The 27,539-nt window shown below is 51.4% G+C and overlaps 7 protein-coding genes across 7 annotated transcripts; 4 read left to right on the forward strand and 3 right to left on the reverse strand.

Moving 5' to 3' along the window:
- Positions 1 to 68: 68 nt before the first annotated feature.
- On the reverse strand, positions 69 to 2,091 carry N7473_002237 (calponin homology domain protein; the record flags this gene model as incomplete). The annotated part of the gene is made up of 2 exons (XM_057148177.1): positions 69 to 1,842; positions 1,925 to 2,091. The coding sequence occupies 2 exons, from the start codon at positions 2,089 to 2,091 to the stop codon at positions 69 to 71; spliced, it is 1,941 nt and encodes a 646-aa protein (XP_057011831.1).
- A 358-nt stretch (positions 2,092 to 2,449) lies between these two features.
- Positions 2,450 to 3,724, forward strand: N7473_002238 (uncharacterized protein). The gene is made up of 3 exons (XM_057148178.1): positions 2,450 to 2,564; positions 2,652 to 2,768; positions 2,869 to 3,724. The coding sequence occupies exons 1-3, from the start codon at positions 2,498 to 2,500 to the stop codon at positions 3,243 to 3,245; spliced, it is 561 nt and encodes a 186-aa protein (XP_057011832.1). The 5' UTR covers positions 2,450 to 2,497; the 3' UTR covers positions 3,246 to 3,724.
- A 695-nt stretch (positions 3,725 to 4,419) lies between these two features.
- N7473_002239 (argonaute family protein) lies at positions 4,420 to 7,481 on the reverse strand (the record flags this gene model as incomplete). Its single annotated transcript, XM_057148179.1, is given in 4 exon segments — positions 4,420 to 6,027; positions 6,045 to 6,094; positions 6,157 to 7,238; positions 7,297 to 7,481. The coding sequence occupies 4 exon segments, from the start codon at positions 7,479 to 7,481 to the stop codon at positions 4,420 to 4,422; spliced, it is 2,925 nt and encodes a 974-aa protein (XP_057011833.1).
- Positions 7,482 to 8,770: 1,289 nt separating this feature from the next.
- Positions 8,771 to 10,324, reverse strand: wetA (developmental regulatory protein WetA; the record flags this gene model as incomplete). The annotated part of the gene is made up of 1 exon (XM_057148180.1): positions 8,771 to 10,324. One exon carries the CDS (start codon positions 10,322 to 10,324, stop codon positions 8,771 to 8,773), a length of 1,554 nt encoding a protein of 517 aa, XP_057011834.1.
- Positions 10,325 to 13,608: 3,284 nt separating this feature from the next.
- On the forward strand, positions 13,609 to 14,739 carry N7473_002241 (uncharacterized protein; the record flags this gene model as incomplete). The annotated part of the gene is made up of 1 exon (XM_057148181.1): positions 13,609 to 14,739. The coding sequence occupies one exon, from the start codon at positions 13,609 to 13,611 to the stop codon at positions 14,737 to 14,739; it is 1,131 nt and encodes a 376-aa protein (XP_057011835.1).
- A 6,323-nt stretch (positions 14,740 to 21,062) lies between these two features.
- N7473_002242 (uncharacterized protein) lies at positions 21,063 to 25,007 on the forward strand (the record flags this gene model as incomplete). The annotated part of the gene is made up of 1 exon (XM_057148182.1): positions 21,063 to 25,007. One exon carries the CDS (start codon positions 21,063 to 21,065, stop codon positions 25,005 to 25,007), a length of 3,945 nt encoding a protein of 1,314 aa, XP_057011836.1.
- Positions 25,008 to 26,095: 1,088 nt separating this feature from the next.
- On the forward strand, positions 26,096 to 27,235 carry N7473_002243 (p24 family protein). The gene is made up of 3 exons (XM_057148183.1): positions 26,096 to 26,316; positions 26,430 to 26,556; positions 26,641 to 27,235. The coding sequence occupies exons 1-3, from the start codon at positions 26,110 to 26,112 to the stop codon at positions 26,958 to 26,960; spliced, it is 654 nt and encodes a 217-aa protein (XP_057011837.1). The 5' UTR covers positions 26,096 to 26,109; the 3' UTR covers positions 26,961 to 27,235.
- The last annotated feature ends 304 nt before the right edge of the window (positions 27,236 to 27,539 follow it).

Here is a 27,539-nt window from a genome sequence, read left to right on the forward strand (position 1 = left end):
AGATAAGAGAAACAAAGGGGTAAGAGATAACTGGTCTACTAGGTTGAATAGAGGAAACAAATACCTGCTTATGGCGGAGGTCGAGGTCCAATGATCTGTCGTCTGGCACCTCCAATCCCTAGGCCTGTGCCGCCGCGATTCTGGTTATCGCCACCCATGTAGCCATATTGGTGCACATCCCAGCTTTGACCTGGACCAGAACCCGAGTTGGGATCGCGCGCAGCAGCTTCGGTTTGCTTCTGGTTCTCTTCCCACTCGCGCTGGCGCTCACGTTCGCGCTCCATTTCACGCTCCAGAAGTGACTTGGAAGCCCATCCACCAGCACGAGTCTTCTCCTGAGATTCAACGCGGCGCTTGTTCTCTGCGTCAACTTCAGACGTAGTGCTGTAGTCTTGTGGCCGGTGAGTAGATGGGGCAGCGGCTTGTGGCGCTGGGTTCGACGACAGGAAGCGGTCAACACGATTCTCGCGACCGCGGTTGGCTGTATATGCTACCGGGTCTGGCAAGGGCCGTGGAGCTGCAGGAAGCTCACGAGGTGGAACTGCTGGTTTAGGCGATGCAACAGGTTCTGGGAGTGGACGAGGGGGTGGAGGAGGCACCTGCTCCTCTTCTGCTGTCTCGGGTTCTTCAGGAGCTACCGGCATTTCCTGGTTCTTTATCCATTCTCCACGAAGCATTCGTCGTTCCTGTTCCAGCGAGGAGAGATCGTAGCTCGGCTTCGGGCCAACTGGAGCCGGGAGTTGACGGTTTTGGCTGCGAGGCTGAGGCTCACCACTGCTCTGAGGCTGCACGCTTTGTCGTTCGCTCTGATATTGTTGTTCTCGCTCTTTGGCCAGTGCCAATTCACGCTCGAGCTCTTTGATGCGGCGGCTTTCTGGAGTCTCCTCGGGTATTCCGGCCGCGCTGCTGCCACTGACACTGCGAGACTGACCGGCCTGGTATTGGCTAAGGAATTGGCCGTTCAGACGGGTATCATTGGCACCCCGTCGACGCTGTCGCTCTTGCTCGAGACGCTCTTCGGCTGCTTTTTCTTCTGCAACGCGACGCTGCTCCTCTTCCTCCCACTGGCGCTTTTCCTCGTCCCAACGCTTCTTCTCATTTTCCATCTCCTGGCGCTCCTTCTCCCTTAGACGAGCCGTCTCTTCTTCCCAACGACGTTGTTCCTCCGCCTTAGCCCGAGCCTCTTCTTCGTCCTGCTCTCGCTGGCGAATCCGTTCAGCCTCCTCTCTCTCTGCGTTCTCTTGGCGAATTCTCTCTTCCTCCTCCCGCCTACGCTTCTCCTTCTCTGCCAGACTAGGCACAGCTGGACCTGGTGTAGTGATTTGTCGTCGAGCACCGAATGCAATGCCCTGATTGCCTTGACTGGCACCACCCATGTAGCCGTATTGATGAATGTTCCACGCCGGTGAAGTAGCTCCCTCGTCGCCTCTCTTGCTCCAGGAGCTATACGACCCCGAGGCTTTCGAAGGACTCCCAGGTCGAGGGTTTGCATCACTAGCGTTACTCATTGCCCGGCCATTTCGGGTAAATGAGCCACCGCCCGATGAGCCGCCGGTTGCATTGGGGCTGATCACGCCACGCTTGCTCTGGGGGCCAACTGTGCGAGGGAACTTGCTAGGCTGGAGGGCGTTCGCTCGGCGGCTAAATGCCGCTATGCACTGGAGGACTTGGGCGGGATCCTTGGATTCGTAGAGATCGACTGTAAGGAAGACATCGTGCGGAGGTAGGCTCAGAGGTGCCAGTTGGCATGCGCGGAGGAAATGCGAAATATTCTCCATCTGTACGAATGGCATCGATGACGACTTATACTTCACGCCTGGTGACACAGCCAGATTGACCAGCCTTGTAAGAAAGGGGGTGTCAGTCAGGGTTACAATTCTGGGGATCTATATCATAACTCGTATATTCCGCGACTTTGACTTACTTGCAAAGGGCCACACCATCCTTCAATCCTTCCAGCAGATCGCTGGATGGGAGTTTCTCCCGTAATACCTCCTCGATCCAGTCACGCACCTCCGTGGCTGCCTGCGGGGTATAGCGGGACAGTCGCAGGTTGCGCAAGTCTTTGTCTAGTGAAGTCACAGAAGCCATGGCTAGTTTTGAATCATCGGACTGCGAACAGATCTCGTTGTGCTGGAAATCAGTGGACAGGTGTTGTCCTGGTCTGACTGTGTATCCCTATACGCGAGTGTGCCTGATCGGCCGCAAGGGTGGGGAGTTGCGTTGGGTAGGAGAAGTGAAAAGAGCTGCGACGCAATTCAAGAAGTTCTAGCGCGGGAGATATCAAGCCTCAAATTTAGAAAATCCGTCTGAATGAAGTTGCCCTTGGAGGGGAGAAAAGAGAAAGAGTTAAGGAGGCGCAGGTGGAATGGAATGCTCGGGGCTGTTTATTTCGGCTCCGTCGATGACGTTCCTGGCGGTTCTGGTGGTTCTTTTTACCCGCGAACCACTTTTTCTCCACGCCTCCTTCTCCTCATTCTTTGTCGCAACAAACACCATGGTGAACAGTCTCTGGTTCAAGTGGAAGAGCCTTCGGCTACCCTGGCGACGCTCTGTCCTTGTCGGTATGTGTTACTGTCATTCAACTTCCTCGTGCTGAACGCGCATTGCTCATGGAAAGTCGCCGATCTTGCTGACCATTCCCCTACTAGGCCAGGACCTCGCTGGAAACACCTTCTGGGAATTCAAGGACGTTGTGAACGCCAATCGATTCCGCCGCATTGTGAAATTCGACCCCAAAACACATTATGGAGATGTCCAGGTCTCGCGTTAGTTTTGTCGCATCCGAGGAGGTCCGGGGGTGTTTTGCCACACCGAGCTTCACGCCTTTAGCGGAAGATATATGGCTGACTCTTTCTGACTCGATAGCGCAATGGCATCAATGGCTTCGATATGTCCGAGAACATCCGCCGAGTCTTGAGGAACAACAGCAGGACTTGATCCGCCAGGCGCAGATCAAGCAACTCGCCCGACTCGCCGATGAACGCTGGGCCAGCAAGCCGTCCTTCCTTGACAAGCCAAAGACCCAACAACCGCCTACACCCACAGAAACTAGCGGTTCTGCGGCCAATCCAGCCACCGAATCTTCTCAAAATGCCTCGGCGTCCGCTCCATCAACATCTACCCCCAAACCTGCGCCCGCTAAGCCTGAGCCCGTGAAAGAAGACCCGTGGGCGAAAGCCAACCCCGGTAATCCAGGAGACACTTGGCAGCCCGAGTCGTGGACTCCTTCATCGAAACGGTGAAATATCATCCACAAGATCGATCGAGTACCAAGGTAGGTGAGAAGAATGGACTCTCGGCAACGAATTTCGACGACATTTCCCGCATACACGCTGGATCGATTCGGGGTATCTCTGAAGAAACTCGGAGTGTCGAAAGGGGCATCTCTCCCGATATCGAAACCTATTCTTGGAATGGAAAAAATTGGGGATTGCATTATTCGAAGATTTGCTGCAGGCCATGCGCAGTCATTGAAACCTCCGTAGATGAACGTTCTTCATCGCGAAACACTGCCACCAGCAGCGATCTTGATTTCTCCCTATCGAAGACGTCCAGTCATACTGGTACCGGAGACTGGAAATTCCTCTGTTCAATGCAGCCATATGAATCCCAAGTTGATGGGTGTCTATCATCACGCTGCAGCATCAAGATCACCGTCTTCTTCTCCACTCGTCTCTCTCTGGCTACATAATGATTTGGAATATCAATATCCAAGCCTTTGTACATTAATTTAACTTCTTCCATGTCTTATACACAAACTCTATTCTCAACCTCCATTTTCATAATTGTAACTGTAATCGTTCGCCCCCAGGCACACATAACCAAACGAGCTAAAAGATTAGACAGGATAGAGGTTAGAACTCATCTTCTCTCATGCCTGGGACTGAAATGAGTAGCGTATATAACGTTAGGATGGGCCAGTCCTAACAGTACCCCAATCGACTTCTACCATCCTAATTTCTCAGTGTACTATCGTCGACAAAAACTACGAATTCTACAAAGGGGAGATACCATTTTTTTGGGGCCCGAAGGCACTTTTTTTTGTATTTTGTAGTCATGAACGCATCAAAAAAATCTCAAAAGCAAATGCAAAAGCAAAAAAAGCAAATGTTCAAAGCCAATCGCACCGTCCCCTTTTTTCAAGTTTTCCACCTTTTCCATATGTTTTTAGTTCTTTGGTTTTCTCAAAGTTGCCAATCTCCATCTCAAGAGACCATCACATCATCTTTTCTGTGTGTGTGTTCCCGAGGGTATGGCAATTAATAAACATCAAAGTCCACCTTAAGCATTCTGATATTCGCGAGGCATGTTGAGCTTCAAGCAGAATAAGAATATGCAAGGTAAACCGATGATAAAGTGCAAACAGAAGATCAAGCCTCTGTGAAACTGGACAATCTGGAAAGTCGAAAGCGTGCTTCAAATGTAGACCATAGTCTCCCGAAGCCGCTCTGCCAAAACAGTAACCCCATCAGCAGGAGCAGGAGGGTTATAGTTACGATGCCGGATCTGCTGGTCGTAGTAGTAAGCGCGAACGTACTTGCGAGCACGATCGGCAAACCGGTCCGCCAGGAAAGCAGGAGTGCTGTAGCTGATCGAGCGAGTGCAGCGACCCATCATGTAGCAGATGTTGTGGGTCAGCTGTTGAATGGCATCCGCTGGATTTTCACGGTTCACCTTCGAGTTTGTAAAGATCTCGTCGTGAATGACCACATAGTGGGCTGAACGAGCCGAACCCTGGATTGGAGTCTGCGCCTGAAGGAAGAACTCCCAGTAGAAAGGGCGGGTAATGACACGATCAACCACGGTGCCATTCTTGCAGTTGTTATTATTATCGCAATCATTTTTGCTGGTCGGGAAGAAACGTGTGTGGTGACGCTTGCCACCCACCAGGACCGTGATGTTGGTGCTGCAACGGCACGACTCGCAGGCTTTCTTGACCTGGGGCAGCTCGTCGCTCAGTACCATATCATACTGGCCTTCGCTAACGCCGTCTCGGAAGATCACAAGATTCTCGGGGAACTTTCCGTTGTCCTTCTTCCAGCGCTGGAGACGTGCCTTCATCATCTCGACCAAGTGTTCAACGTTCTCCTTTCGGCGCGTTTGAATCTTGACCTGACCAGGCCACTGCCCCATTGACTTATCGGTGCTGGCGACAATGGAAGCAATGCTTGGAAACTTGTCAGGATCAGTAGGTGAGGGGTGGGTCACATCAAGGCCAACAACCATAGTATTGCCTGCCGCAATCAGTGCAGAAGACGAAGGATCGAGCGACTGGTTAACACCTCCCAAGCGAAGATTGATCTTCATGGCATTATTGGCGAAGTACTGGAAATTTGCGGGATCTCGTTGGGGGGTGATCTTGTCCACAGAACAGCAGTGGATCACAACCCCATCCACGGTATCTGCACGCCATTTGAGATGGTCGAAAACTCGATCCGCGCCGACGGGCATGATAATGACCACGAAGTCAAATTGCTGTCCTTTGATACTGGAGATCAATGCGTCGAGTTGATCAAGCTGTTCTTTGAGATTATCCTGAAGATTGACGGTCTTAATTCCCCCGACGAGGCCCTTCACACTCATGCCCAACTTTGCCATCTCCGTCTCGAAAGCCTTGAGCGCCGATACCGATGAAGCTCCAGGGTCCCTGCTTCTCGGGGTCTTGATCAAGACACCGGCCCACTTCTTGGTTTGATAAGGACTCTTGGTAAATTGCACTTGTGACAAATTCCATACACCCGGTTTCGATTGCGGCTTTTTGCCATTTCGGTACACCACGACCGGAGGATTCAGAATTCGAGCAGGCACGGCAACCATTTCATCCTGGACTCTCATTCCGAGTTTCTTCGTGGCGTTGTTCTGCACTCCAGTGATATCGAGGCCGTGCTCCTTGATCGACTTGTAATTTTGTGGAGGCTGCCGGCAGCTGAACCCGATGATATTCTGGCGCTGAGTCAAGTTCAATTCGCCGCGGAAGACCGACCCAGGGGGATCGTCAAGACATCCATAGGAAGATAGACAGGTCTAGCGTTGTTGCCGACGTTCAACAATGGCAAGCCCGGCTTCAATTTCATCTTGTACTCTACCGAGCCTTGTTAGCACATTCATATTTCGAAATGAGAGAGGGAAACGGTTTGAAAGCTGTATACATACCATCCTGGAAGTACTCCGCGACGGTCACATGTTTATTCTTCCCTCGATGGAAGAACCTGACGCTGTACGCATCAGCTCCAAATGCCCGTCTTCTGGTTTCCGGTGTGCTTCCATTTTGCGCAATCTCCTTAAAGAGGGGCGGATTCGGCTCGTTCTTTCCATCTTCCGGGTCCGCAAGGCTCCAGATGGTCTTGACGCGAGGGACAGCGTTTTTTTCGCCATTTTCGCCGGGATCCTTGAGGTGACTGCACTGGACTCGAAGCATCCTGACGTATCTGCTGAAGAGCTGACGGTCCGTACGATAATTCGGCGGAACCACATTCCACAGATCTTCCAACTTGCCGGGCTTGTAAAATGCGCTGTGGTTGACACTCAGGTTGAGAAATAAACTGCTAGCTCCAGGACGCACACTAGCATAGTAACCACGAAGGCACTGTAGAGTATCATCGAGCTTTGCCCACTGCTTCCGATCGTCACTGACCCAAAAAAACTTGTTGTTGTTACCCTTGCCAAGAGTGATAACATCCCTCTGGGTGCCGGGATAGGCAGCCATCAGAATATTCAGGGCCCGCACCACAATGGCCTCGTTATCAGTGGGGGACACTTTCCGGGGGTTGGCGAGGGCATTGAGGAGGTCATGGTGGTCGATTAAACCAGAACCATTAAGCTTCAGCGTGACACTGTAGTCCTTGTGACTGTCATCCTTTTCCGGGATTTGGATGTTGATGATAGGCATGTCACCAAGGCTTCCCAAAGTCACCAGTTCAGTGGCATTGTCGCAGGCACCCCCAACTTCAACGATCTTTTGGTGTGAGAGAACTTTCTTCCAGATCTCACGCAGATGCCGCTTGGCCTTCGGCTCCGGATCGATCTTGGCGATGTAGGAGTGGAACTTGGCCGTTGGCTTGAGCTCCATCTCGAAGTAGTTCGCCCGCACGACAATGGACTTTCCCTTGGTACCATAGGCAGGACGCAAAGCCAGTTGGCCCTTTTCAGCACGTTTGCCCTTGTTCTCGGAAATCCATTTGTCCTCGAATTTGATGGTCTCATTCGGAACCTTCACCGGGTTCTCCCACACCACGCTGTATAACGATGTTAGTGTGTTTGTCAGAAAAAACCCAATGATTGTATAATACATACCTGGGATCAACAAGAGGTTCCTTAGGAGGTCGGCCACCTTGATAGCCACCGCGGCCACCACGAGAACCATCGTCCCCGCCAGGTCGGCCACCACGGTAATGCATTTCCTGAGATGAGCCACCACGACCAGAACCGTCGCGACTGTAGCCACCACGGCCCGAACCACCACGACCGGATCCAGACATTGTGTCTTGATTCACTGGTCTGATGCAGGTATGGATGGAATAGGGAGTATGTCGAGTGAGTTGGATGAAAATGTAAGGAGGAAATCGGAGGAGGAAGGTACGGAGATGAAAGGTGCTTTATAGATAGAGAAGGATCTGTCACAAGACTGGGCTCTGGATGACCCAGTGTGAGATCCTGAGGGAAAGAGTCGAAGGAAAGGAGATAGATATGAGTAGGATGAGGAGGTAGGGAGGAGGTAGGGAGGAGGGAGAAAAAGGAGAAGAGTCAAAGTCGAGGGTGAGTATTTGTATATCTGGAGCAATTGTTAGCAATTGAGGCCGGACTTTTCCGTGAAAGAACAAACGAAGCCGGTATCCAAATAGCAAATATTGTGATAGGCAGAGCGTGTTGTTTGGATTCAATGGTAGCAAATGTGGAGTCAGGAAGGTGTCCCCAGAAGGGAACAGATAGCAACGGAGACAATTGAGCAAATTCCGGATGATTGGCGAGGAAGGTGGAGTGGTGCAGTTAGGGATTAGGGAACATAGCCAGGAAAGCACGACTTGAGGCAGCAATTGCAGGATTTGGTCACAGATACAGGCTGAATTGACCGGAAATTGGGAATGGAAGGGGCGTAAGAAATGTCACATGTAATGCAGATAAACAAGAGATAGTGAAAATGGAGATAACAAGATAATGATCAAATGGAGGAGTTTGACAGTGTGATTTCAGCACCAACAAGTAGGGACATACCTTGATTAGGCCCAAGACAGGCCGCGCAGAGAAAGCTCGTGAGTGTGTGCAAGCTTTGTAGAGATGTGTGTGTGATGAGAGAGAGAAGAAAGGAAGAAAGCTCAAACCCGAGTTATAAATTAGCAAACGATTGATCTAAGATGGTAAAAAGTATCAGTATCTGGAAGAGCTACTCATCATTGGCATGCTGGCGACTCAAGCATCCTGAAATAAAGCATCCGGCCGTGTTTACTGCAAGTTTAGCACCAAAGAAATAATCATTAGCATATTCAACTTCAGATTTACCTCACAAAGTACGGAAAAGAGGGGGGCTTGAAGTTCAATATCTTTTGATGAATATGTCTAAACATTATGTAGGGTAAATCTAAAATTTTAGAGTATAACCCGAAGACCAAAGCTGAAAACGCAAAGAGAAAAAGACCAGACACCAGACCGACCCTGCAACAAATATTTCCAATGATATAAAAAGTCCCAAGAAAACAAAACACCGGCTGTGACGTACAGAGATATCAAGGCAATCAAAAAACACAATCAAGAAGAAAAAATGATATGCAGGTTAACACAAGACGGCTTCCAAGGCCTCAACGTCGCCGCCGGCATTGCGAACGGCACGAAGGGCAGCCTCACTCAATTTGCGGCGTCGATCCTTGGCCTCCTGCTCCCGACGGGCCTTTGTCTTGGAGCTGCCAGAGGGAGCGACACCAGTGAGGATTTTCTTGCTGTCATGGGCGGTGAAGTTGACAAACGACACACTGACAGACTTGTTTGAGCCACGTGGGCTAGTGGAGCTCTTTGTAGGCTTGGGTCCAGTCATGCTTTGGCCCGAGAGTTTGCGACTGTGTTTGCGGTTGTGGTTTCCCTTGACACCATTGCGTGTATCTTTTGGTGAAGAGCCAGCCGTAGGAGAGAGTGATGGAGAGCGGGAGATGTTGTGGGCTTGAGGAGCGGTGAATGGAGTCATGAACTTCTGGTTGCTCATGGGAAGCATGGACGATTCGCCGGACATGTCAAAGGAGGGATCCATTTGGATCATCAGCCCTCCTTGCATCATGTCATTTTGGGCGGCGACGCTCTGCAAAGAGCGCTGAGGGGCGGGTGATGTGACCATAGTTTGGTAGTTGGTCTGTTGTTGGGCGACTCGAGTAGGCATAGGAGACCACCACTGAGCGTCATGGCTCTGGAGATCGGGAGTGAAGGAGAGAGAGGTGGCGAGGGAGTCTGATTGCCATGAAGAGAGAGAGTGGGGATCTGAGGAGTGCGACGAAGAAAAGATCTCATCTGCAGAAGGAGGGCTCGAGTTGGTCAAAGCCGAGGAGCTAGGGTGGCTCATATATTGATGCTGATGACGGGCTAGGGCACCGACAGAGGGAGATGGCATAGAGACAGCAGGAGATTGGTGGAAGAGGCGCGCATCATACTGAGCAGCCATCTCGGCAGAGTTTCTGGGGTGGTTCATTGTGGTGGTGTCGCCGGAGATATTCTCATGTTGGATTAGAACATCGGAAGGTGGGGGAGACAAAGGAAGGCGATCATCCGAGCCAGTGAGGGTGAAGTTTTGAATCCTCTGGGCCCAGGCCTCGGGATAAGCCATTCTTCCTTTTTGGATAGAAGATCGCATCAAGCTGGGGGAGAAACTTTGCTTGCGCAGCAGCGCCCGACGCTCATTCGGATCACGATGACGGATGGACTTGGGAGTAACGAGAGCACTTTTGTTCGCCTTACGCTGAGGAGTAGCCGGGGGAGTAGAGGGAGAAGCAGTAGGGATCCGGGTAGGAACAGCAGGACGGGAAGAGGCTTCAAAGGTGTTCAAAGCCAGGTCGGAGATGGCAGAGGGATGAACAGTGTCTTGAAAGGCGAACTGATCGCCAGCAGAGCAATCGTCCTGCAGGGACCAGTCTTGAGTCCAAGGTTGCGGCGACTGACGATGGCGTTTCAGAGTGGAGACAGTGGGGGAGAGATCGCCACAATCACTCGATAGAGAGTCCAGCGGGAAGAGCTGGTCAAAGTGACTCGAGAGCGTGGGATCTTTGCAATCGGGGGCCGAAGTATCCATATTGACGTATTGGTTAAATAGATCATTGAAAGAGTGATCGAATGGTTGGGCGAACATCTTGCTTTGAGATTCCGTTTGCGGCCACAGCAGGTGAGCAGCAAAATCGACGATGATTGGCAACCACAAAAAGTCAACGAACCGCGGCTGAGCGGGAGGTTCGTGTTGATTTGCCTAGGGCTGGACTGAGCTGCGGGGATCGGCCGGGTAAGCCGAGAGTCGAGAGAAGCGTAGTAGATCTAGTAGGTCGAGTAGATCAAAAAGAGTCAAATAATGCAAAGTATGCAAAAGCTGAATTCAATGCAAAACAGTATGCAAAATGAACAAAAGACTGTTTGACTGTTTGGCAATTGATGAAAACACTGCTGAGTATGCAAAGAAAGCAAAGCAAACAAACAGCTTGAGGCGAGTATTTGAAGGCTGCGGACAGTCCCAGCCTCGGAGTTTCTGCATACATTCCAGAGAACTGGCCAAGAGGTGTCAAGAATGTACAGTGAAAGACCCGGTTGGCTCATTATCGGATCCACCGGCCTCCAAAGGAATGACAGAGGACTCCCTCAAGCAAGATAAACCAATCGTGAGGCCCGGAAGTCCTGACGAGCTACTGGAGCTTCCAAACGGTGTCCACCCCCAGAGTGGATGTCTGTTCGGATAGCCACCCGTGGGAATGCAACCCTCCCTCACTAAACCAGAAGCAGGTTTTTGAATAAGTCACAGTGGCGGGGAGTGGGGTTTTAGAGAGCGAGAGTATAGGCATATCAAATCAACACCCTCCATTAAGATCGTCAAAGCTCCTATGGTGGTATAGAGGAAGATTGGAGCATTGGATCGGGGGACTCGCCGAGCCGTCCAGGAGGAACCAGAGCCCATATAGTTGTCCAAGTGGGTCAGTCAGTCAGTCCCCAAGAATTCCTACCCTCTCTTCAGTGTATGCGTCATGACAGTGGTGATCTAATCGTCAATGGCTCCGCCCCGGCTGACTCGGAGTATTGATTGAATCTGCTGCCCTTGACTCGGACTTGTCCTCGTAGGCTCACATCTTCGTCCTTCTGTTCCATCATTAGTCAGTACAACCCTACCGTGGAGAGACCGCTGTAGCGTTGCCCAATGCCAGACAGCAGATAGGACTGGAATGTGGGCCGAGCATGTTTGAAGGCTGGGAGGAATGTCACGCCCGCTCCAACAATGCACCGAACAGTCTTTTGGCATTCGAGAAGGCTGTTTGACCGTTGGAAGCCCTGTACCAAATATAGTGTGCAAAAGAAAGCTCCGATCTGCAGGGGATCATCGTCCAGGACGCGCCTGTGGTTGGCTCTTCTCGAATTGAAGCTCGATTCTATAATTATCAACCCTCTCGGCACATCGTGGCTGAAGATCACTGAAGAAAATGATCGAAAGCATCAGGGTTTCTTGTTCAAGCCACGCTTGAAAGAAACCCTTTTTGATCTGTCGCAGGGTCGCGAAGTCAAAGCGCAGTCCAGGGCATCGCGACAGGGGGACCTGACAGTTCCTTGGGTATTCTTTGTTTTCTCAGGCCACTGTTAGCCAAATCCGGACAAGGGTAGCTGAACTATGACTGGAGGGTATTTTGGAGGTCGAATGTCGAAAACAGAGAGTTTCTTTGTTTGTGAGCCGGGGGGTTAGGCGCGCGATGACGTGTCGGCGCCAGCATACACCCGAGTAACTTGCGACAGGAGTTGGCATTGCTTTGATATCTCGTTGAAACGTGTCAATGTATACAAGGAACGTCGCTGAGTCTTTGTTTTTTCGTGTCCCCTTGGGCTTGGGCGCTCAAATAGTGCCAACTACAAGGCATAGTGTCTGAAGCCAGACTAGTCGCTAAACAGACCCCATGCAGGACATGGGCACCTCAGCCAACGCGTACCCTAAGGCTAGCATGAGGCATACTAATGGGGGCTGGTATGTCCAAACACTCGTTTGATGGACTTGGGTGATAGTACCAGCTCATAATAAACTCGACTTGGTAAACAGTCGGTCCGTCATTGGGCACAAAGCTCGTCTTTGGTGGTGGAAGTCCTAAAAGACTATGTAAGCTAGGCTTGTCTTCAACATGTCAGTATGTTAGTAAACATGCTGTCCCTGAACGAGTGATTTGTAAAAGAAGTCCACTGGCGAGGTCATCTTCCGATGTGATGATAATTGTAATCCCGCGAGCCGCCTTCTAGAAGATTGTCGAACCCGCATCGGATCACTCGTTGACGTCGCTTTTAAAGGCCGCGGTCTTCGAGTTATTCAGATATTTCACGAAAGGATCTTCCAAGAGCATTTAATTGACTGGCTCCTTGCACTTGCAAGACCCGTTCCCCTTGCTCTTTCGTAGGGCATCAAAGCTGTCCAAACTCGTCGGCAATTGAGCCGCGGATCGGAGCAATCGATTGATCGGAGCGCGGGCGGCTGACTCAGAATGACGAGAATCCCGTGAGGCGACCACCGACCAGAGAAACCTGGTCAGCTGAAAGAATTACATCTCTCGTTTCTTTTGATCCTCTTTGCTTCTTTTTACCAACCCCTCTCGACTACTATCTCGACTCAGTTCGCTCACCCGTATTACTGAGACTACCTTTTTCCCGCAACCTTCGCCTCTCCGACGGTTGCCGCTGACTTCCCCAACTGAGGATTTGCCGGTGACTCAACGACCCCTCTGACGAGGCACCCCGCGAAACGTGGGTTCTCACCTCGGTCATCTCGACTTCTCCTCACTGTCCCACCTTGTTCAACCGACTATCCACCTTCATCATCTTTCTCGAAATCCAACACACTTCTCGCAGGTCGCATCACGTTCCTCCACCAGCGTGAAGGCCCCGCCACACCCCTTGACATTCCGGTGCCGCTTGCATCGCGTCGCGAAAGTACCACCACCTCCTTCGCCTTCTCGCCCTCCTCACTACTCTCACAACACAATCGACTTCGAGAGGATTTTCCCTCCCTCCAGCCGTCCTACCTTTGACGGCATTCACTGCCCCATCTGCCTTGTGTGAACCTCTGAGCGACATACTCAGTGAGACTCGAATTGCAAGAGGAAAGACCTCGACGAAACCAACCTACTAAACCCGACACCCGCACATCATGTATTTTCAGATTACTCTTGCTGGGCGCTGCCCCGTCAAGTTCCCTTAAGCGATCGCACGATCACCGTGTGCCTCACCATGGATCTCTCTCCGTGCATTCGAGGCTTTCCTCGCCACTCCATTGTTTCGAATTTCAACTAAGTTATCAACATTCCTCTACCCATCGCGACGAACCTGGCCATAGCTAGGCTCGAAATTTGCCAGGATAATTCGTCGTACCACAACGATTCTTTCGCAAACATACCACCGCCTAAGATGGCCGCCACACACGCCACCCACAGACAGTCGTGGGATTCTCTTTCCTCCACCTTCGCCCACCTGGAAGTGTCCTTCTCACATGACAGTTGCTACGGTTCTGATGAAGTGTCTGTCTCTTCCAACAATCCCGCTCCCCTGCAGTCCAGTGTCGAGACCTTTATCGACAAACGCGCCACAACTATCCACCCGTTCTTGAAGTCGATCTTGAAGAACTCCACTTCCGACATCCATGACGAAGTCGATGACACTGAATCAGAGTCCGGCTACGGCTCGGACGATATTGAATTTGATTACGATGCCCTCTCGGAGGATGATGAAGATGAGGACGATGATGACGACATGTCCGATTTTTCTATCTGGGAGGAGACATCGGGGGATGTTCCTGAGACGCGGGAGGACCGCACTGACACTTTCGACGATGTTTTTATCGGATTTGAGGCTTCCGTGCGATTTGCTCCCCAAATCGAATACATCGAAAACCCTGCTTGTGCAGAGGACGACGAGACTCCTGAGACCGAGATGACATGTCATGAGATGATGATGCTCGCCCTTCAATCCGGATCGGCGAGCTCTTCATTCCATTCCGAGGACGAGAGTGACAACGAGGATGACAGCGCTCACCCCCACCGCGAGTTCATCCGCAGTGGTGCCAACCATCCCGAAGAATTCACTCGCGATGCGGTCGACGTAGATCGCCAGCTGTTTGTTGCGTACATGAACGGTATGCACGGGATTGCCGACGCCAAATACAAGTCATACATTCACACCCAGGCCGACAATATCAGATTGGGCCAAGAAACCGAGTCCATGCATCCGGACGACGCACCTTGCATGTACCTTGACTCGATCCAGACTCATGTCATCGGTGTCTTCCGCAACCTCCTCTCCGTGGCTGAGCTGGACGACCTCGTCGGTCTCCGCAAGCAAGATATCGCCGTCGAGCAGGCCGCTGCCGGCTCACTCGAGCCGCCCCAGAACCATCATCGAGTCCTTCTTAACAAAGTCGAGCACTTCCTCCTGGACCGTCTGACCAACGGTCGAGTCGATGTATGTCCGGACGAAATGAGCTTTCTGGCCGGCGGCATCGTCCAAGCGCTCGGCACGCAGGACCTTCCTGCCTCGATTTAGACCCCCATACAGCTCAGGGTCTCAAAAAATCAAACAGAGCTACGAGTTCACGATTATGAAAAATGGGTTATTTTGGTTTCGCTATTGGCGAAGGGTATTCAATGGTTCACAACAACCATGAAAAGGAAAAGTATTCGGGGTCAAAAACAGCAGTATGGGCCATGGTTCTGGATCATGTATTTTGCCTTGCTAGCATTTGAAATTTAAAGAATTCTTCAACTTCAATATGATCATGGTGGTACAGTAGTGTCGTAAGTAGGTTAAACTGATTGGATCCAATAAGTGGTGGACAATATCGACGGACATCTGCCCGTGTCAGTTTAGCAGCTAATGACTTCAATCCCTGTCGTCTTACTTCATTTATCAGGGTCTTACGCGCCATGTGTATGAACCGCATCTGACCCAAGCCTCGAATCAACTCCTGGCCTTATTCGCGGGCCGTCTATCCACCTGCGGCGTGTATAAATGGCCGAAGGCATTGATTCCACGCAATCATAGCATTCGAGGTATGAGTATGGGAAGGCAGGAAGTATAGCAGGGCAAAATTCCTCACAAGAGCAGTCTGGGAATGGACAACGATACAGTAGAATGGACAGCCTGTCCTTGTAAAAAATGCTAGCCAACGGAAGCAGCGTGAAGCAAAATTTCCATCTCCTCTGTCTATCTGGGGCCGGTATCATTTCTAGGAGGCCCTCATGAAGCCCATACTATAGACAACCAGCCCGCCTCACATGTGTGTATTCACAACCTCAGTAGTATCAACTCCCGTATACTACTATACACCTTCCTGAACGTCCACAACCCTCCAATCCCAAATACTCAGCATCCCCAGGAAAATAAAGACCCCTCCCTAGTCCACGGTCTAGAATCTCACCACACCAGCCAGCCAGCCAGCCATCCATCATCATCCCGTCCCTCTACCAAAATCAAGACGCACGACCACATGTTTCAAGTTTCAAGTTTCAGATCCAATCCCCAATCTCCGCTCCCCTACAGTAATTTCTAATCCCTCATTGCCAATGCCAACTTACCACCAACCCCACTTCCCTCCCGAATAACGGCACGGAAGCTAAACCAAACTCCCTCGAGGTCTCGACCCTCGACCCCCTTGACATTTGCAGGCTCACACTGACACTGACGCTGACGCTGACACTGACACTGAAACCTCCCTGCGAATAATAACATGATAACCCCTCCTTCCCAAAAGTCTTGCCCGTGCACTGCAAGTGATGATGAATGATATTCCGGTACGCGGATGCAAACCCCGGAAACCTGGTGGCCAGGATTGTGAAGACGTCGGAGAATTTCGAGTTTCCTTCCTTATGCGGTAAGGATGGGCTGATGTGGAAAGTGGGCTTGTGGTCTATGCTTTGTCTATGCTTTTTGGAGGTGTATCCAGAAATAGGTACTATTGACTATTGAATTGCGTGTGCAGTATTGTCTCGGCTTAATGGGAAATATGAGCGATGGTGTTCTGCAGCTCATATCGTAACGTAGAATGAGAAGGTGAGGTTAGCTGCGTGTGCATTGATCGAGGGATATATATTTTGTGCAAGTGAAAGAGCCTTAGGTGCCCGGAGGTGCGATTATCGGTAGGTGGAGTTCTGCAGGGGAAATCACCATTGCGAGAGATCACTTCTATCCCGACTATCACTGAGTGGCATCTTCTGCAGTACTTTCAGAAAGTGACTCCAAAAGTGATACTGACAATTGCTCGCAGTCGCTCGAATCCAGGATACATACCTTAACCACCCATGCAGACTTCTCGCGTGACAATTCTCTACTTATGACAGGTCAGGTAGGACAGCTGTTCAAGTGAGCTGTAAAGGTTGGAGGTATCCGGTTGCCGATTTGTGCCTGTGTCGATCACTTAAACGGCGAGAGGAGCACAGACAGACAGGAACGCAAAAATAGTCGGATGTATCCAGGCCTCCCTCGTTGCTTGAGCACACGATGCGGTGAAGATGGACTTGAACCTTACTAGTCATCTCTTGGTCATGATTCAGGTATACATGTTATTCGACCGGTATATATCTCCAATAACTCGATCTGGGTATGTCTAGGACGAATAATCGATAGGAGGCTACCAGACGATTACCTGTCACACATGCAAAGACAAATACCCCAACCGAGTCAACCATCACTAGTGACTAGTCAACCACACCTTACTAGTTACAATCTCCATCCACAATGCAATAGTCAGTTACCATTACATTCCCCTCCACGAACAAGGCACATCCCAGTCGTGGCCCTCGCACCGTGTGGAGCCCCGGGGAGTGATTGACATGAAGAAAATCCAATTCTGACAGCCTCCCCCGAGCGCAGAACAGGGAGCAGTGGGACCATGTCCACCCACTATTGCCATTCGTCGGAGTTTAGTAGTTTAAACCAGTGGATATTGGACAATCCTTATTTCCTCGAATGTTCAATGTTGCGGAACTGGCTGGCGGGAATTACCGGTCTTGGGGTTGCGTGGGCGATCAGTGGACACATTTTTCTCGGTTAGCACTTTCCTGTATGGACTTTGTGGCTAGAGGTGGAGTATAGGGTACGTATGGGTAGTGATGTTTCTTGTGGTATGCACCAGGGACTTTACAGTATCTATAGAACTATACGAGAAACAAAAGTTAGACCGTGGTGGTATTACGCCCGGCGGAGGACGAGATGTGATTAGATACGATAGTCAGATACGAGATGATCGCACGAGTAAGTCCATCATCAAAGTTCCCTCATCACCTCAAGATCAATGTGATAGCGAGCCATCCCCTGCGCCCTGCCCTGTAGGCCTCAGGCGTACAAGACACCAGCGCCTCAAAGTACAAGTTGACATTTTCTCGATGACCCAATAGCGGATGCAGCAGGGTAAGAGAGAATATGCACTGTGATGGGCGGGGGGAAGGTTGCTTATGATATATCAAGCCAGTCGCATCACTCTCCTGCACGGCTGTCGCAAAGCAGCAACACATTAATCGCCCTGCTCTGTGGGTTGATTTGAATTTGTAGCCTTGAACAATATTTACGAGGAAAAAGCAATGAAGGCTGAGAAAGAGGGGGAAGGAAGAAACATGACTCGAGGTATGTCATACCTACAGTTCGAGTATGGACATATATACATCTGGTGAGGAGGTACGAGATCGTGACAACTAATCCAGAGAATTGTAATGAAGATCATACCGCTCTTCTTTCCCCGCGTGGCTGTGCAAATACGCATACAAAGACGGAAGACCATCAACATCCGCCGATCTCATATCCCATAAACTCAAACCAGCCAGTCGAAATACTACAGAGAACGGAGGCCTCTCTTTAGCGTTAACTAGTGTCCTATAACCCCCCGGAGCGAAGCCCCAGAAGCGTGCTAGTAATGCGAATCACGAATCTCTCACATGTGCATGCCATAGTTCAGTGCCTTGAGGTATCCAGGTATTCGGGATTGGCTTTGTGCTCAGGGGGTGGGTTTGGGTGGTGATCTTTATTACTTTGTGCAGGAGTTGACCGCCTCTTGGATCGAGCCTCCGGGGAGGGAAGGGTCTACAATAGCATATGTTTTGGAGGGACGGAGCACTTTAGTTGATTGAGAACATAAAATATGGAAGGGCAAGGATGGACTGGGTTATTTCCATAGTGAACAGTCCCGTCATTCCCTCTTGTTGATTTGATCACGAAACCATTCCAGCCTCACCTACGTCAGTCTACCCTGCTCATTGAAACAGACCAAAATTGAGACTTGCTCGATTTTCTGGAATCAACGGTTGTTCCGAGTCATTCTGTCTGCCACATTCACCGTAGTTATCCTAGGTGGACGAGGCCGTGATTGGAGGATCCCCGCACAAGATAGTCGTTGTGATCGACAGAGTACGGAGTACAGTAATCGTTAGAATCCATAGTTACCCTAGCCTTGGATAAATTACTTCGTTGACTTGAGTACAGTATCTGCCGGAACCAAAGATATTATACTACTGGGTCGGGTCCATCTACCAGGTCCGTCAGGTACCACGGATGAATCCCAGGGGAAGAACCTGGGCACCGTCATTCGGGCAGAGTGGTTCAGGGAGGAGCGATAGGGCGTGCGATCGGGATCAAGTCGATATTGGGGGATGCGCAAAGGAGATCCGCCCGCGACGGGCCTGAGGGCATGGCTGGCGGAGTAGATTAAGAACGAGCTCAGATGTTAATTAACGTACGGAGTACTCCGTTCTTACTGTGTTCTTTTGTGTTAAACAGGACCGGCCCAGACCACGTTGACCTTGTGCCGACTCATTGAATCGTCGCACAAAAGTCATCTTACTATTATAATTGGAGACTTGAAGCCTCAGTGTAAGCCTAAGCCTCAGCCACACCATAATTCTCCTCGTGGGTATTGCCTTGTTGGGAGATTCCATGGAACGAAAGGCGAGACTTGAGGAACGTGTGTTTTCGTATTGAACGGCACCGACGGAGACCTGAAATCGTGCCAGGCCTATGAGACGATATTGGTGGTCTCCACATCGGGACATGAGAGGCTAAGAAGGTTTAGAAAGCTAATGGTGGCATTGGTGGCACTGGCAGAAAGACACTGGAAGGGGGTGTGTGTACTCCGTACTCCGTAGTTAACGTGGTATGGTTGCGCCCGGGGAGCAGTAGTGTGTGTGCCCGTGTGGGCTGAGAAGAAGGCATAGAACCACGATCGAACGATCGAAGACCCGGAGATATGGACAAAACAAGCCCGCTCAAATCAAATCAGACTGCAAAGGCGCCAGGGGTTATTCCCCTTAGCGCTCTTAGCCTCTTAGCCTCTGGGTCTTGAGCAGCATGTCGTAGAGACCGTTTCAGCGGGCGAGGAAGCCGAGTCGGGAAAAACCAGAATCCAATAGAGCGGACTCAATGGGCCAAGCGTGAAAGACTAACCATTGCCAGGCCCCAGATCGGACGCCCTGGGAGTCGGTCATTGGTAGCTGTATAACTATCGGTCTCCAGTTGACCCAGGACCGTCCAGGATAATCGTCTGCCTTGGTGGAGCCCACTAGTGCACTCTCGGGGCCCGTCGATCGGTTCACTCTTTTCGCGGACCCCCCTGTTTCTTCATTGCCATAGGCCATTCAGGACCGGACCGTGGTTGGGATGAGTTGAGGACTGGGTTACCAGATCGAAACATGGGTATCGAGTCAGGTACAGTACCTGAGCAAAGTCCGATAAGAAGGAAAAAGCAGAGACTAGTCACTGTGAATGTGATATCATGGTGGCCATCAGTGCAAGTATGGAGGAAGTGGAGAGAAAAAGAAAATATACGTGGAAGTAGTGTCGATCGTATCATCGTGCAGGAAGAAAAAAGTGGGAGTGGCCCAGTTGGTCACCACCTCGTGCGGGCTGCACGCCTCCCCGCCTCAGGGGGTAAACTAAGGAGAGACTAGAGTCATGTACTACTAATGATGATCTCGTTGACCTCGTGGGCTATACAAGATTACAGAGTTGATGTATGTACGGTATTCTGATCTTTCTGTAGAATGAAAAATAAGTCCTACGATTAAGTTCCAATAGAGGATGTTTTCTTTTTCATCTGATACACTTTGTACACAGCTCCATAAAATGATAAATAATTCTTCGGTAGTCAATGCCCGAAATCATCCCAGCGCGAGTCTCCACCTAAGAAAGTCATATTTATTGTAAACTCCATTATTTTCATTTTATTCTCCCACTAATTCCATTTGACGCCATTAACCTCCATTGGCTCCATTTCAATTTGGACTCCTGACCCCAGTCTCTCTCTCTCTGTCTCACTCTCACTCTTTGACTCTTCCCTTTACCCAAATCTTCCTCCCAGCAACTCTCGACTCATCCCTCCTTACCACCCCTACTATTCCTACGACATTTGTTTCAGGGATGTTCAAATCACGGACGGCATGATCACTCGCTTTTGCGCCGGTCCATATGGGTACGTGGGAAAATCCCCTTCCTTGCTTAACCCGGTCAGTCGGGGGCCAAAGACATTGCCCTGCCTGCATAGCGGCCCCAAAAAGAGAGCGTGGTACGAGCTAGAGGCAAAGGCAACAATGCCAACTATCAAAAGATCCCTAAAAATAAAGGGCAAAGGGGCCGCAATGGGCGCAAGGCCCCCAAAATGATCACTTTACCCCCCTCGTTCTGCAATGTCAGCTCTCACGACAGGAAGAATCTGTGTCAGGCTGACCATGCGCTGGAAGTACAGGATGGTTTAGAGATTTTGATTCGACCTAGTCCTGCTTCTGCGACTCCGTTCCCATACCCTTCAGATCGAGGGTCACGAAAACCCCGGAAGCTCCGAGGCCAAAGAAAAGATTAACAAAGAAACATTCTCAACCAACAGTCGAATGAGCAATAGTCCAGTTATCCAACAGAAACCCTCCCCAGGGACCAGGGTGTCCGATTCCCCCGCGATGCAATCTTACAGAGGATCCGATTTCCTGGAGGCCGGGACCTTGTCCCGCTCTCGTAGCTCTCGTAGCACCAGTCTCTCCAGTGACTCGCAACACCCCCGAGTCAACCTCATGTCGCCTCCCTTGGTTCGCCCGCCGCCTGCATTCATCTCGTCCTCCGCTGCCTCGGAGATCATCACCTCCGACCAAGAATTCAACGCCGCTGATTTTGCTCCCGAGGATGAGGAGACGGGGGCCAGTGCAAATGCGCTGGTTACGCCTGCCGCGCTCTCTCTGCTGAATGGGTTCCTCGACAACCTCCTCTTCAATATCCTGGCCGGATCCAAATCGACCCAACTCGCCGCCATTCGACCCGCTCTTGCCGATGTGCTGAAGCCGCGACTGGCCTCGGAAGTGGTGGCTACGGCCGACGAGGAGTTGAGCGAATACATGGGAGGAGCAGAGGACGAGCAGACCGAGTTTCGAGGCGGTCATGAACCGGGCGGCGATTTCGATCTCGTTCGCTCATGGAAGTTGACGCGTCTGCGTTGTATGGTATACACCCGGCTGGGTGATATGGAAGAGGAGGATGAGGACGAATTTATTGCGCAGGAGGGCCTCGGGGATACCGACGGAGCGCCTCGCAGGTTCACGAGCCATGTCGACAACATTACGCCCGCGGCGGCCATCTTCCTGACTTCGATTATTGAGCACATCGGCGAGCGAGCGCTCGTGATTGCCGGCGAGACGGCGCGATCCCGACTATCGGCGAAACTCAACGATGGACAGGACGACGAGACCGACGAGGATGAGGATCGCAAGCGAATCGATCGACTCGTTGTGGAGGATCTGGATATGGAGAAATTGGCTTTGAATGCGACTCTCGGGCGATTGTGGCGTACATGGAGGAAGCGCAGACGCAACACCACTCTTTCGCGGACACTATCGCGTGAATCCTTCCGCCGCCGTGGACAACAGAGCTTGGTGAACAGCCGGAAAAGCAGCGTTGTGACCATCGAGGAGCCCATGACTCCTCAGGAACCGCTGCCTGAGGAGCTTCCTGTCCCGATTGACCCTGCCGCCGTTCCTCTGCCCATTGGCGATTATGATGTTCAGGAGATTGAGGTTCCCGGTTTTTCTGCCGAGTTGGAGGGTGAGGTTCAGACCATGGAGGCCGTTGTGGCGCACAAGGTGCGACCGCGCAGTCTCATGGTCTTTTCATCCCCATCCCTAGCACCCAAATCCCCTGGGCCAACGGGCTCACCCGTAAGTGCTGGTGCCATTGACAATAAAAGTCTCCGCCATGCCCGCTCCAGGTCCTTGCCCAATGCGGCGGCTAGCCCACCGCGCCAGACCTCCAAGCAGGCTGAGCCGCCTACCCCAGCAGACCAGCCGTCTCCCCGATCGTCCGAGGAGAAGAAGCAGCTCGAGACCATGTATGAGGATGACGAATCGGCGGAGTTCGTGGACGCTGCAGAGACCGCCCCTGGCACCGCGATCACCACGTCACACGAGGAGGTCTTAGAGCAGTCTGCGGCAGAATCTGCAGAGAAAGACAGAATGTCCGTAGTACAGGAGGAAGAAGAGGAACAGCCAGCCCCGGCTGCTGTATTTGCTGCAGGCCCTCCTGTCAACGAGACTGTCGCGTCCTTGCGGTCCTGGGAGGACGAGGAGGCTGCGACCGATCACAGCGCTCGCGTTTCGGTCGCATCCCTAGATGATCGCCCTGCCAAGGAGCCGGAAGTGATTGAGGGACAAGGATTGTGCGAGAAGCCCAAATTGACGTCTACAATTCATCGACCAAGGCGGAAAACCAGCAAGGATCCTGCCATCCTTAATGCAAAGCCGATCATTGAAGAGACTAATGAGGCCAACTCACAATCCGTCGGCGTAAACCCGCCAGCCACGCAAGGGGCTGACACCACACCCACACCATCTGGCGCCACCATCGAGGCTATCAATTCTCCTCGCGATGCCAACAATGCCGAAGATCGCGATCAGCATATATCAGTCATGACTTCCACGCCTGCGACCGCCCCTGTTAGCGACGAATTGACGCCCGAGAAGCCTGCCGAGACGATTTTCGAAGAATCTCACGATCCTACCGAATCCACTGAGCCCACGCCTGAAGAACCTGCTGTTCAAGAGTCGTTTTATGTTCCCGAGTCTCCTCGCCCGGCATCTGCTACAGGTAGCGAACGATCGCAACGGTCCCGGCGCCACAAGCCCAGTCCACTCGTGGTCACACCAACCAATCGCACGTCCCCGCAACTTGAGCAACGAGCAGCTGTCCAGCGCATGCCTCGTCCCAACACCTCAATTTCATCTACGGTTCAGCCCAAACCTCGTCGCTCAGACAGTGTGAGCAGCGCTCGCGAAAAGCGTCCGCTCACCGCTGGCTCCACTACATCTCAAGTGTCCAGCAAGCTAAAGGGTCTCATGATTCGCCCTCCAGGCGAGTCCCCGTCGCTGCGTCTGCGTAGCTCGTCCGAAACAAGCCGAGCCTCTGGCAGTGCTGGCTCTGTGGAGAATGACGCTACCGACCTGGACAAGTTGATCAACAGCGACGAGACTATCCATTTCACTCTGACACCTCGGAGCGTGCGGGAGATGAATTTCCCAGATATTCCTCGACAAATTCCCCGATCAGACACTACGGACACGACCGATCTTGCCGACTTTATCAAGAATACTGGCCCGCCTGGAGAGGAACCTCGACGGATTTCTGTGTCTTCAAAACACACCCTTGATGCCAATGCTCTCGGACGCACCAAGTCGATCGAATCTCCGAAGCATATCCCGATCACTTCTCGTATGGTTTTACCGCCAAAGTCTCCTGCACGAGAAGTTGCCCGTACTGCGAGTACCCCGACTTCGATCCGCGATATGGCTACCGAGACCAAGAGATCCACCGGTTCTATCAGCTCGCCTGTCCAAGCTAGCTCCCCCGTTCGCCCTCCATCCAGCTTCTCCACCCACACCAACAACACCAGTCGGTCCAACCCGAACCGCCCCCGTCTCCAGGCCCGTCCTGCCGAGACTCGAGGCTCACAAACCTCGGAATTGATCGATTTCATTCGCGAGGGCCCACCACAGCCAGGCGCGCACCGTATTCCTCGTACGGTTGCACCGTTCCGCAACACCATTGACTCGGATGATATTCAATTTGACCCTACACACGAAAGGGACCATGGCAGCTCCTTCGCCAGTACCCGGGATGGCTCGACGCCCAACAAGTCCTTGACTTCCCTTGGCTCACGGACCGGCCTGCTGGAATCGAGCAACCGTACGAATGGCTATAGCAAGGCTGCCCCCACAAGCGCTGCGATGGAAGACGATGACCGCCCTATTCCTGTTCGCAGACAACGCCGCATCCCAGGCCAGGCACCGGACCCGTACGCCATTGACGACGACGACGATGACGATCTCCTGGAAGAGCTCATCAACGCCAAGCCGCCGAAGCGAGAGGAAGAAAGTCTGATCGACTTCCTACGCAGCGCACCTCCACCAGACTTTGAGCAAGCGCAACCCCAGCCGCTGAATGTCTCCATTCCCTCTACCAAAACCAATGGCATGGGCATGAAGTCCCGACTCATGCGTAGCTCGACCTCGGCCGACAAAGGTCCCTCCTCCAAGATGTCTATCAGCTCCCTCCGCTCGCAGAGCACTCTCAACTCTCAACACCAGCAGTCATCCAACTACTCTTACAAGGTTGGCATGGCGCGTAATCCGGGTATCATGCCCTCCACGACCAATCGACAAACGGAAACGTCCGCCCTTGCAGACTTCCTCCGTAACACCGGTCCTCCCGAGCCACCAGCCGGGCGTGATCTAGGTGCCAAGGGCAAGGAAGGCGGTCTCTCCCGCTTCTTCGTGCGTCGCAAGAAGCTCGAGGTTTAATCTCAAGACCTATGCTTCACTTCCAACTACATACTCCAACTCAACCTCACCTAATTCAAGTCATTCACTTGCCCACATTCGATGTCATGCTCTGAGCGTTTCAACTTATCTAACGATCCACATACTCTCATGTCCATCGTTTTGCCTGATCATTATCATTATTTTCATCCTTCCATCTCTCTTTATTCATATTCATCATCATCAACCTTACCGTCCACACCCTTGACGCTACCATTTCTTGTATAGAGCTTTACGTCCTGTGACATTTTCATTTTTCTTTTCTTACTCTATTTCTATTTCGTGGCTATGGCCAGGCGGCTCTTTCCTTTCGAAACTATTCTTATGGAAGTTACATCACATCTCCTTTTCGTCATAACTGAACTTGACCCTCGTCTCTCCATGTTTTCCTTTTTTTCTTATTTTTTTTCATTGGTTGGATGATATTCGATATCTTTCGCCGGACTGGACTGAACGACTAATACGGACAGCTTTTTCCTTTTATCTTATCTTTCTCTTGAGATCGGGTTATCTGACTTGAACGGATCTCTTTGGTTTCTATTTCTATCTTTTTCAGTTTTATTTTCTTTCTGTGATCCCTTGCGAGATACCATGTTTGGAGAACTTGTGTGTGCCTGTATCTAAAACTCTATTCTTGATGCTTCGGAAATCATTACTTTTTCTTCTGGATTGATCTTCTAGTAAATTGGTGTCTAGGTACTACTATCAGTGGATCTGAGTAGTTGTTGGACACTCCGTCTTCTTTCTGACACTGAGTGGAAAGTTCGATCTAAATGTTGTTGTAGGACTGCCTTGCCGAAGAATACACCCCGAGGTCGCGAGAAATCCACGTTTCAACAGGATTCAAGTCCATTGAGGCAGTATGTAAGAAAAGAACTCTTCAGTTCACAAAAGCCACTCTCTATCTTATTAACCGCAGCCAATTCCCTAAAGAGTAAAAGATAGATTGCATATTTGATCGTTGTCTAATCGTTAGTATACTTCGCGCGGATGTGCCTGGCCCGGAACATTGTTGATCCCGCCAAGTCCCCTTACCAGCTGGCATCAACAGCTCTCCTGTTTACCACCGACCATCCCGCCAACCATGGGTTCCTCTCCATTCACCATGAGGTCGTTCCTCGCTCTTTTCCTCCTCGTGGTGCAACTCGCCTCTGCCCTCAAGTTCGATCTCGCCGCCACCTCGGGCAAGACTGAGCGATGCATCCGCAACTTCGTCTCGAAGGACCAGCTGGTCGTGGTGACGGCCATTGTCAGCGGCCAGAAGGGTGATGGACAGCGGGTTAACATGCACGTACGTACTACACTTGTTGTGAAGTGATGAGGGTCATTTTCGTGATATGAGGAGGGGTTGGTGAAGTTGGTGACGTGCGGGACACGGTGGCTAACAGGCCCGGCGCGATACAGATCAAGGATGCGATGGGCAATGACCATGGTCGTCCCAGGGATATTGTCGGCGAGGTGCGCCAGGCTTTTACTTCGACTGCTGACACCGCTTTCGATGTGTGTCTCGACAACCAGCTCGTCGGTCGCAGTAAGTCTCTCCCTGCACGCGAGTTGCCATGTATACATACACCCGTCCTCGCCGCCACATAACTAATCCAATTGTCATATGTAGACGCTGTCGCCAATCCCTCTCGTGAAATCGACCTCGATGTCGAGATCGGCGCCGACGCCCGCGACTGGTCCTCCATCCAAGCGCAAGAGAAGCTCAAGCCCGTCGAGACCGACCTCCGCCGCATCGAGGAGATGGTCGCAGACATCGTCACAGAGATGGACTACCTCCGCGCGCGTGAGCAGCGTCTCCGTGATACCAACGAGAGCACCAACGAGCGAGTGAAGTGGTTCGCGTTCGGTACCATGGGCATGCTCGTTGGTCTGGGAGCTTGGCAGGTTGTCTACCTGCGGGCTTACTTCCGGTCCAAGCATCTCATCTAAAGCAAAAATTTTCGGAATACTGCTTTCTTCTTCTTTTTCTGCTATGTTAGCTTGCGTGAGGGGGCTGATGAGTTGCATACATGATTCGGATGGCTCCGCTTTTCTACTTGTTCGATCTTGGATTGGAGGTGCTGTTGCATGGGGGGTCTCGCTTTGCTGGCTGGTTTTGGCCTTTCCCTTGTCTTTAGGCATTTCTGTTCCAATAGTCATGACCTCAATGATATAAAATACATGCCCTGCTTCCGCGGAGGTTTAATCAATTATCTTTGTCTGGATCTGAGTAGATTGTTGTTAATGACAAAAAAGAATTCAGCGTCAATTTGACTCTAACTCGGGCGCACTATAATTGCATGGCCTATCTTTGCCATTGAACGACTCGATAGCCAATTCAATGCTCGTCCACTGGATATTTCCTCCGCAACAATGTTTATATATCCTTGGGTGGATCCGCTCTATCCATGTATTGCCCACGCATTCCAGCCGCTGTGTAATGGACAGCGATCTGGTGGAGCGGCGGACCAACAAACACTGCAAACATCGGGACATGCAGGCCTCGGGTATCTTTTTTCGGGTTCTCCA

The sequence above is a fragment of the Penicillium subrubescens genome (genome assembly GCF_028828155.1).
Source record: "Penicillium subrubescens strain IBT 31985 chromosome Unknown utg000002l_segment0_segment0, whole genome shotgun sequence".
In the NCBI taxonomy this organism is placed as follows: Eukaryota; Fungi; Ascomycota; class Eurotiomycetes; order Eurotiales; family Aspergillaceae; genus Penicillium; species Penicillium subrubescens.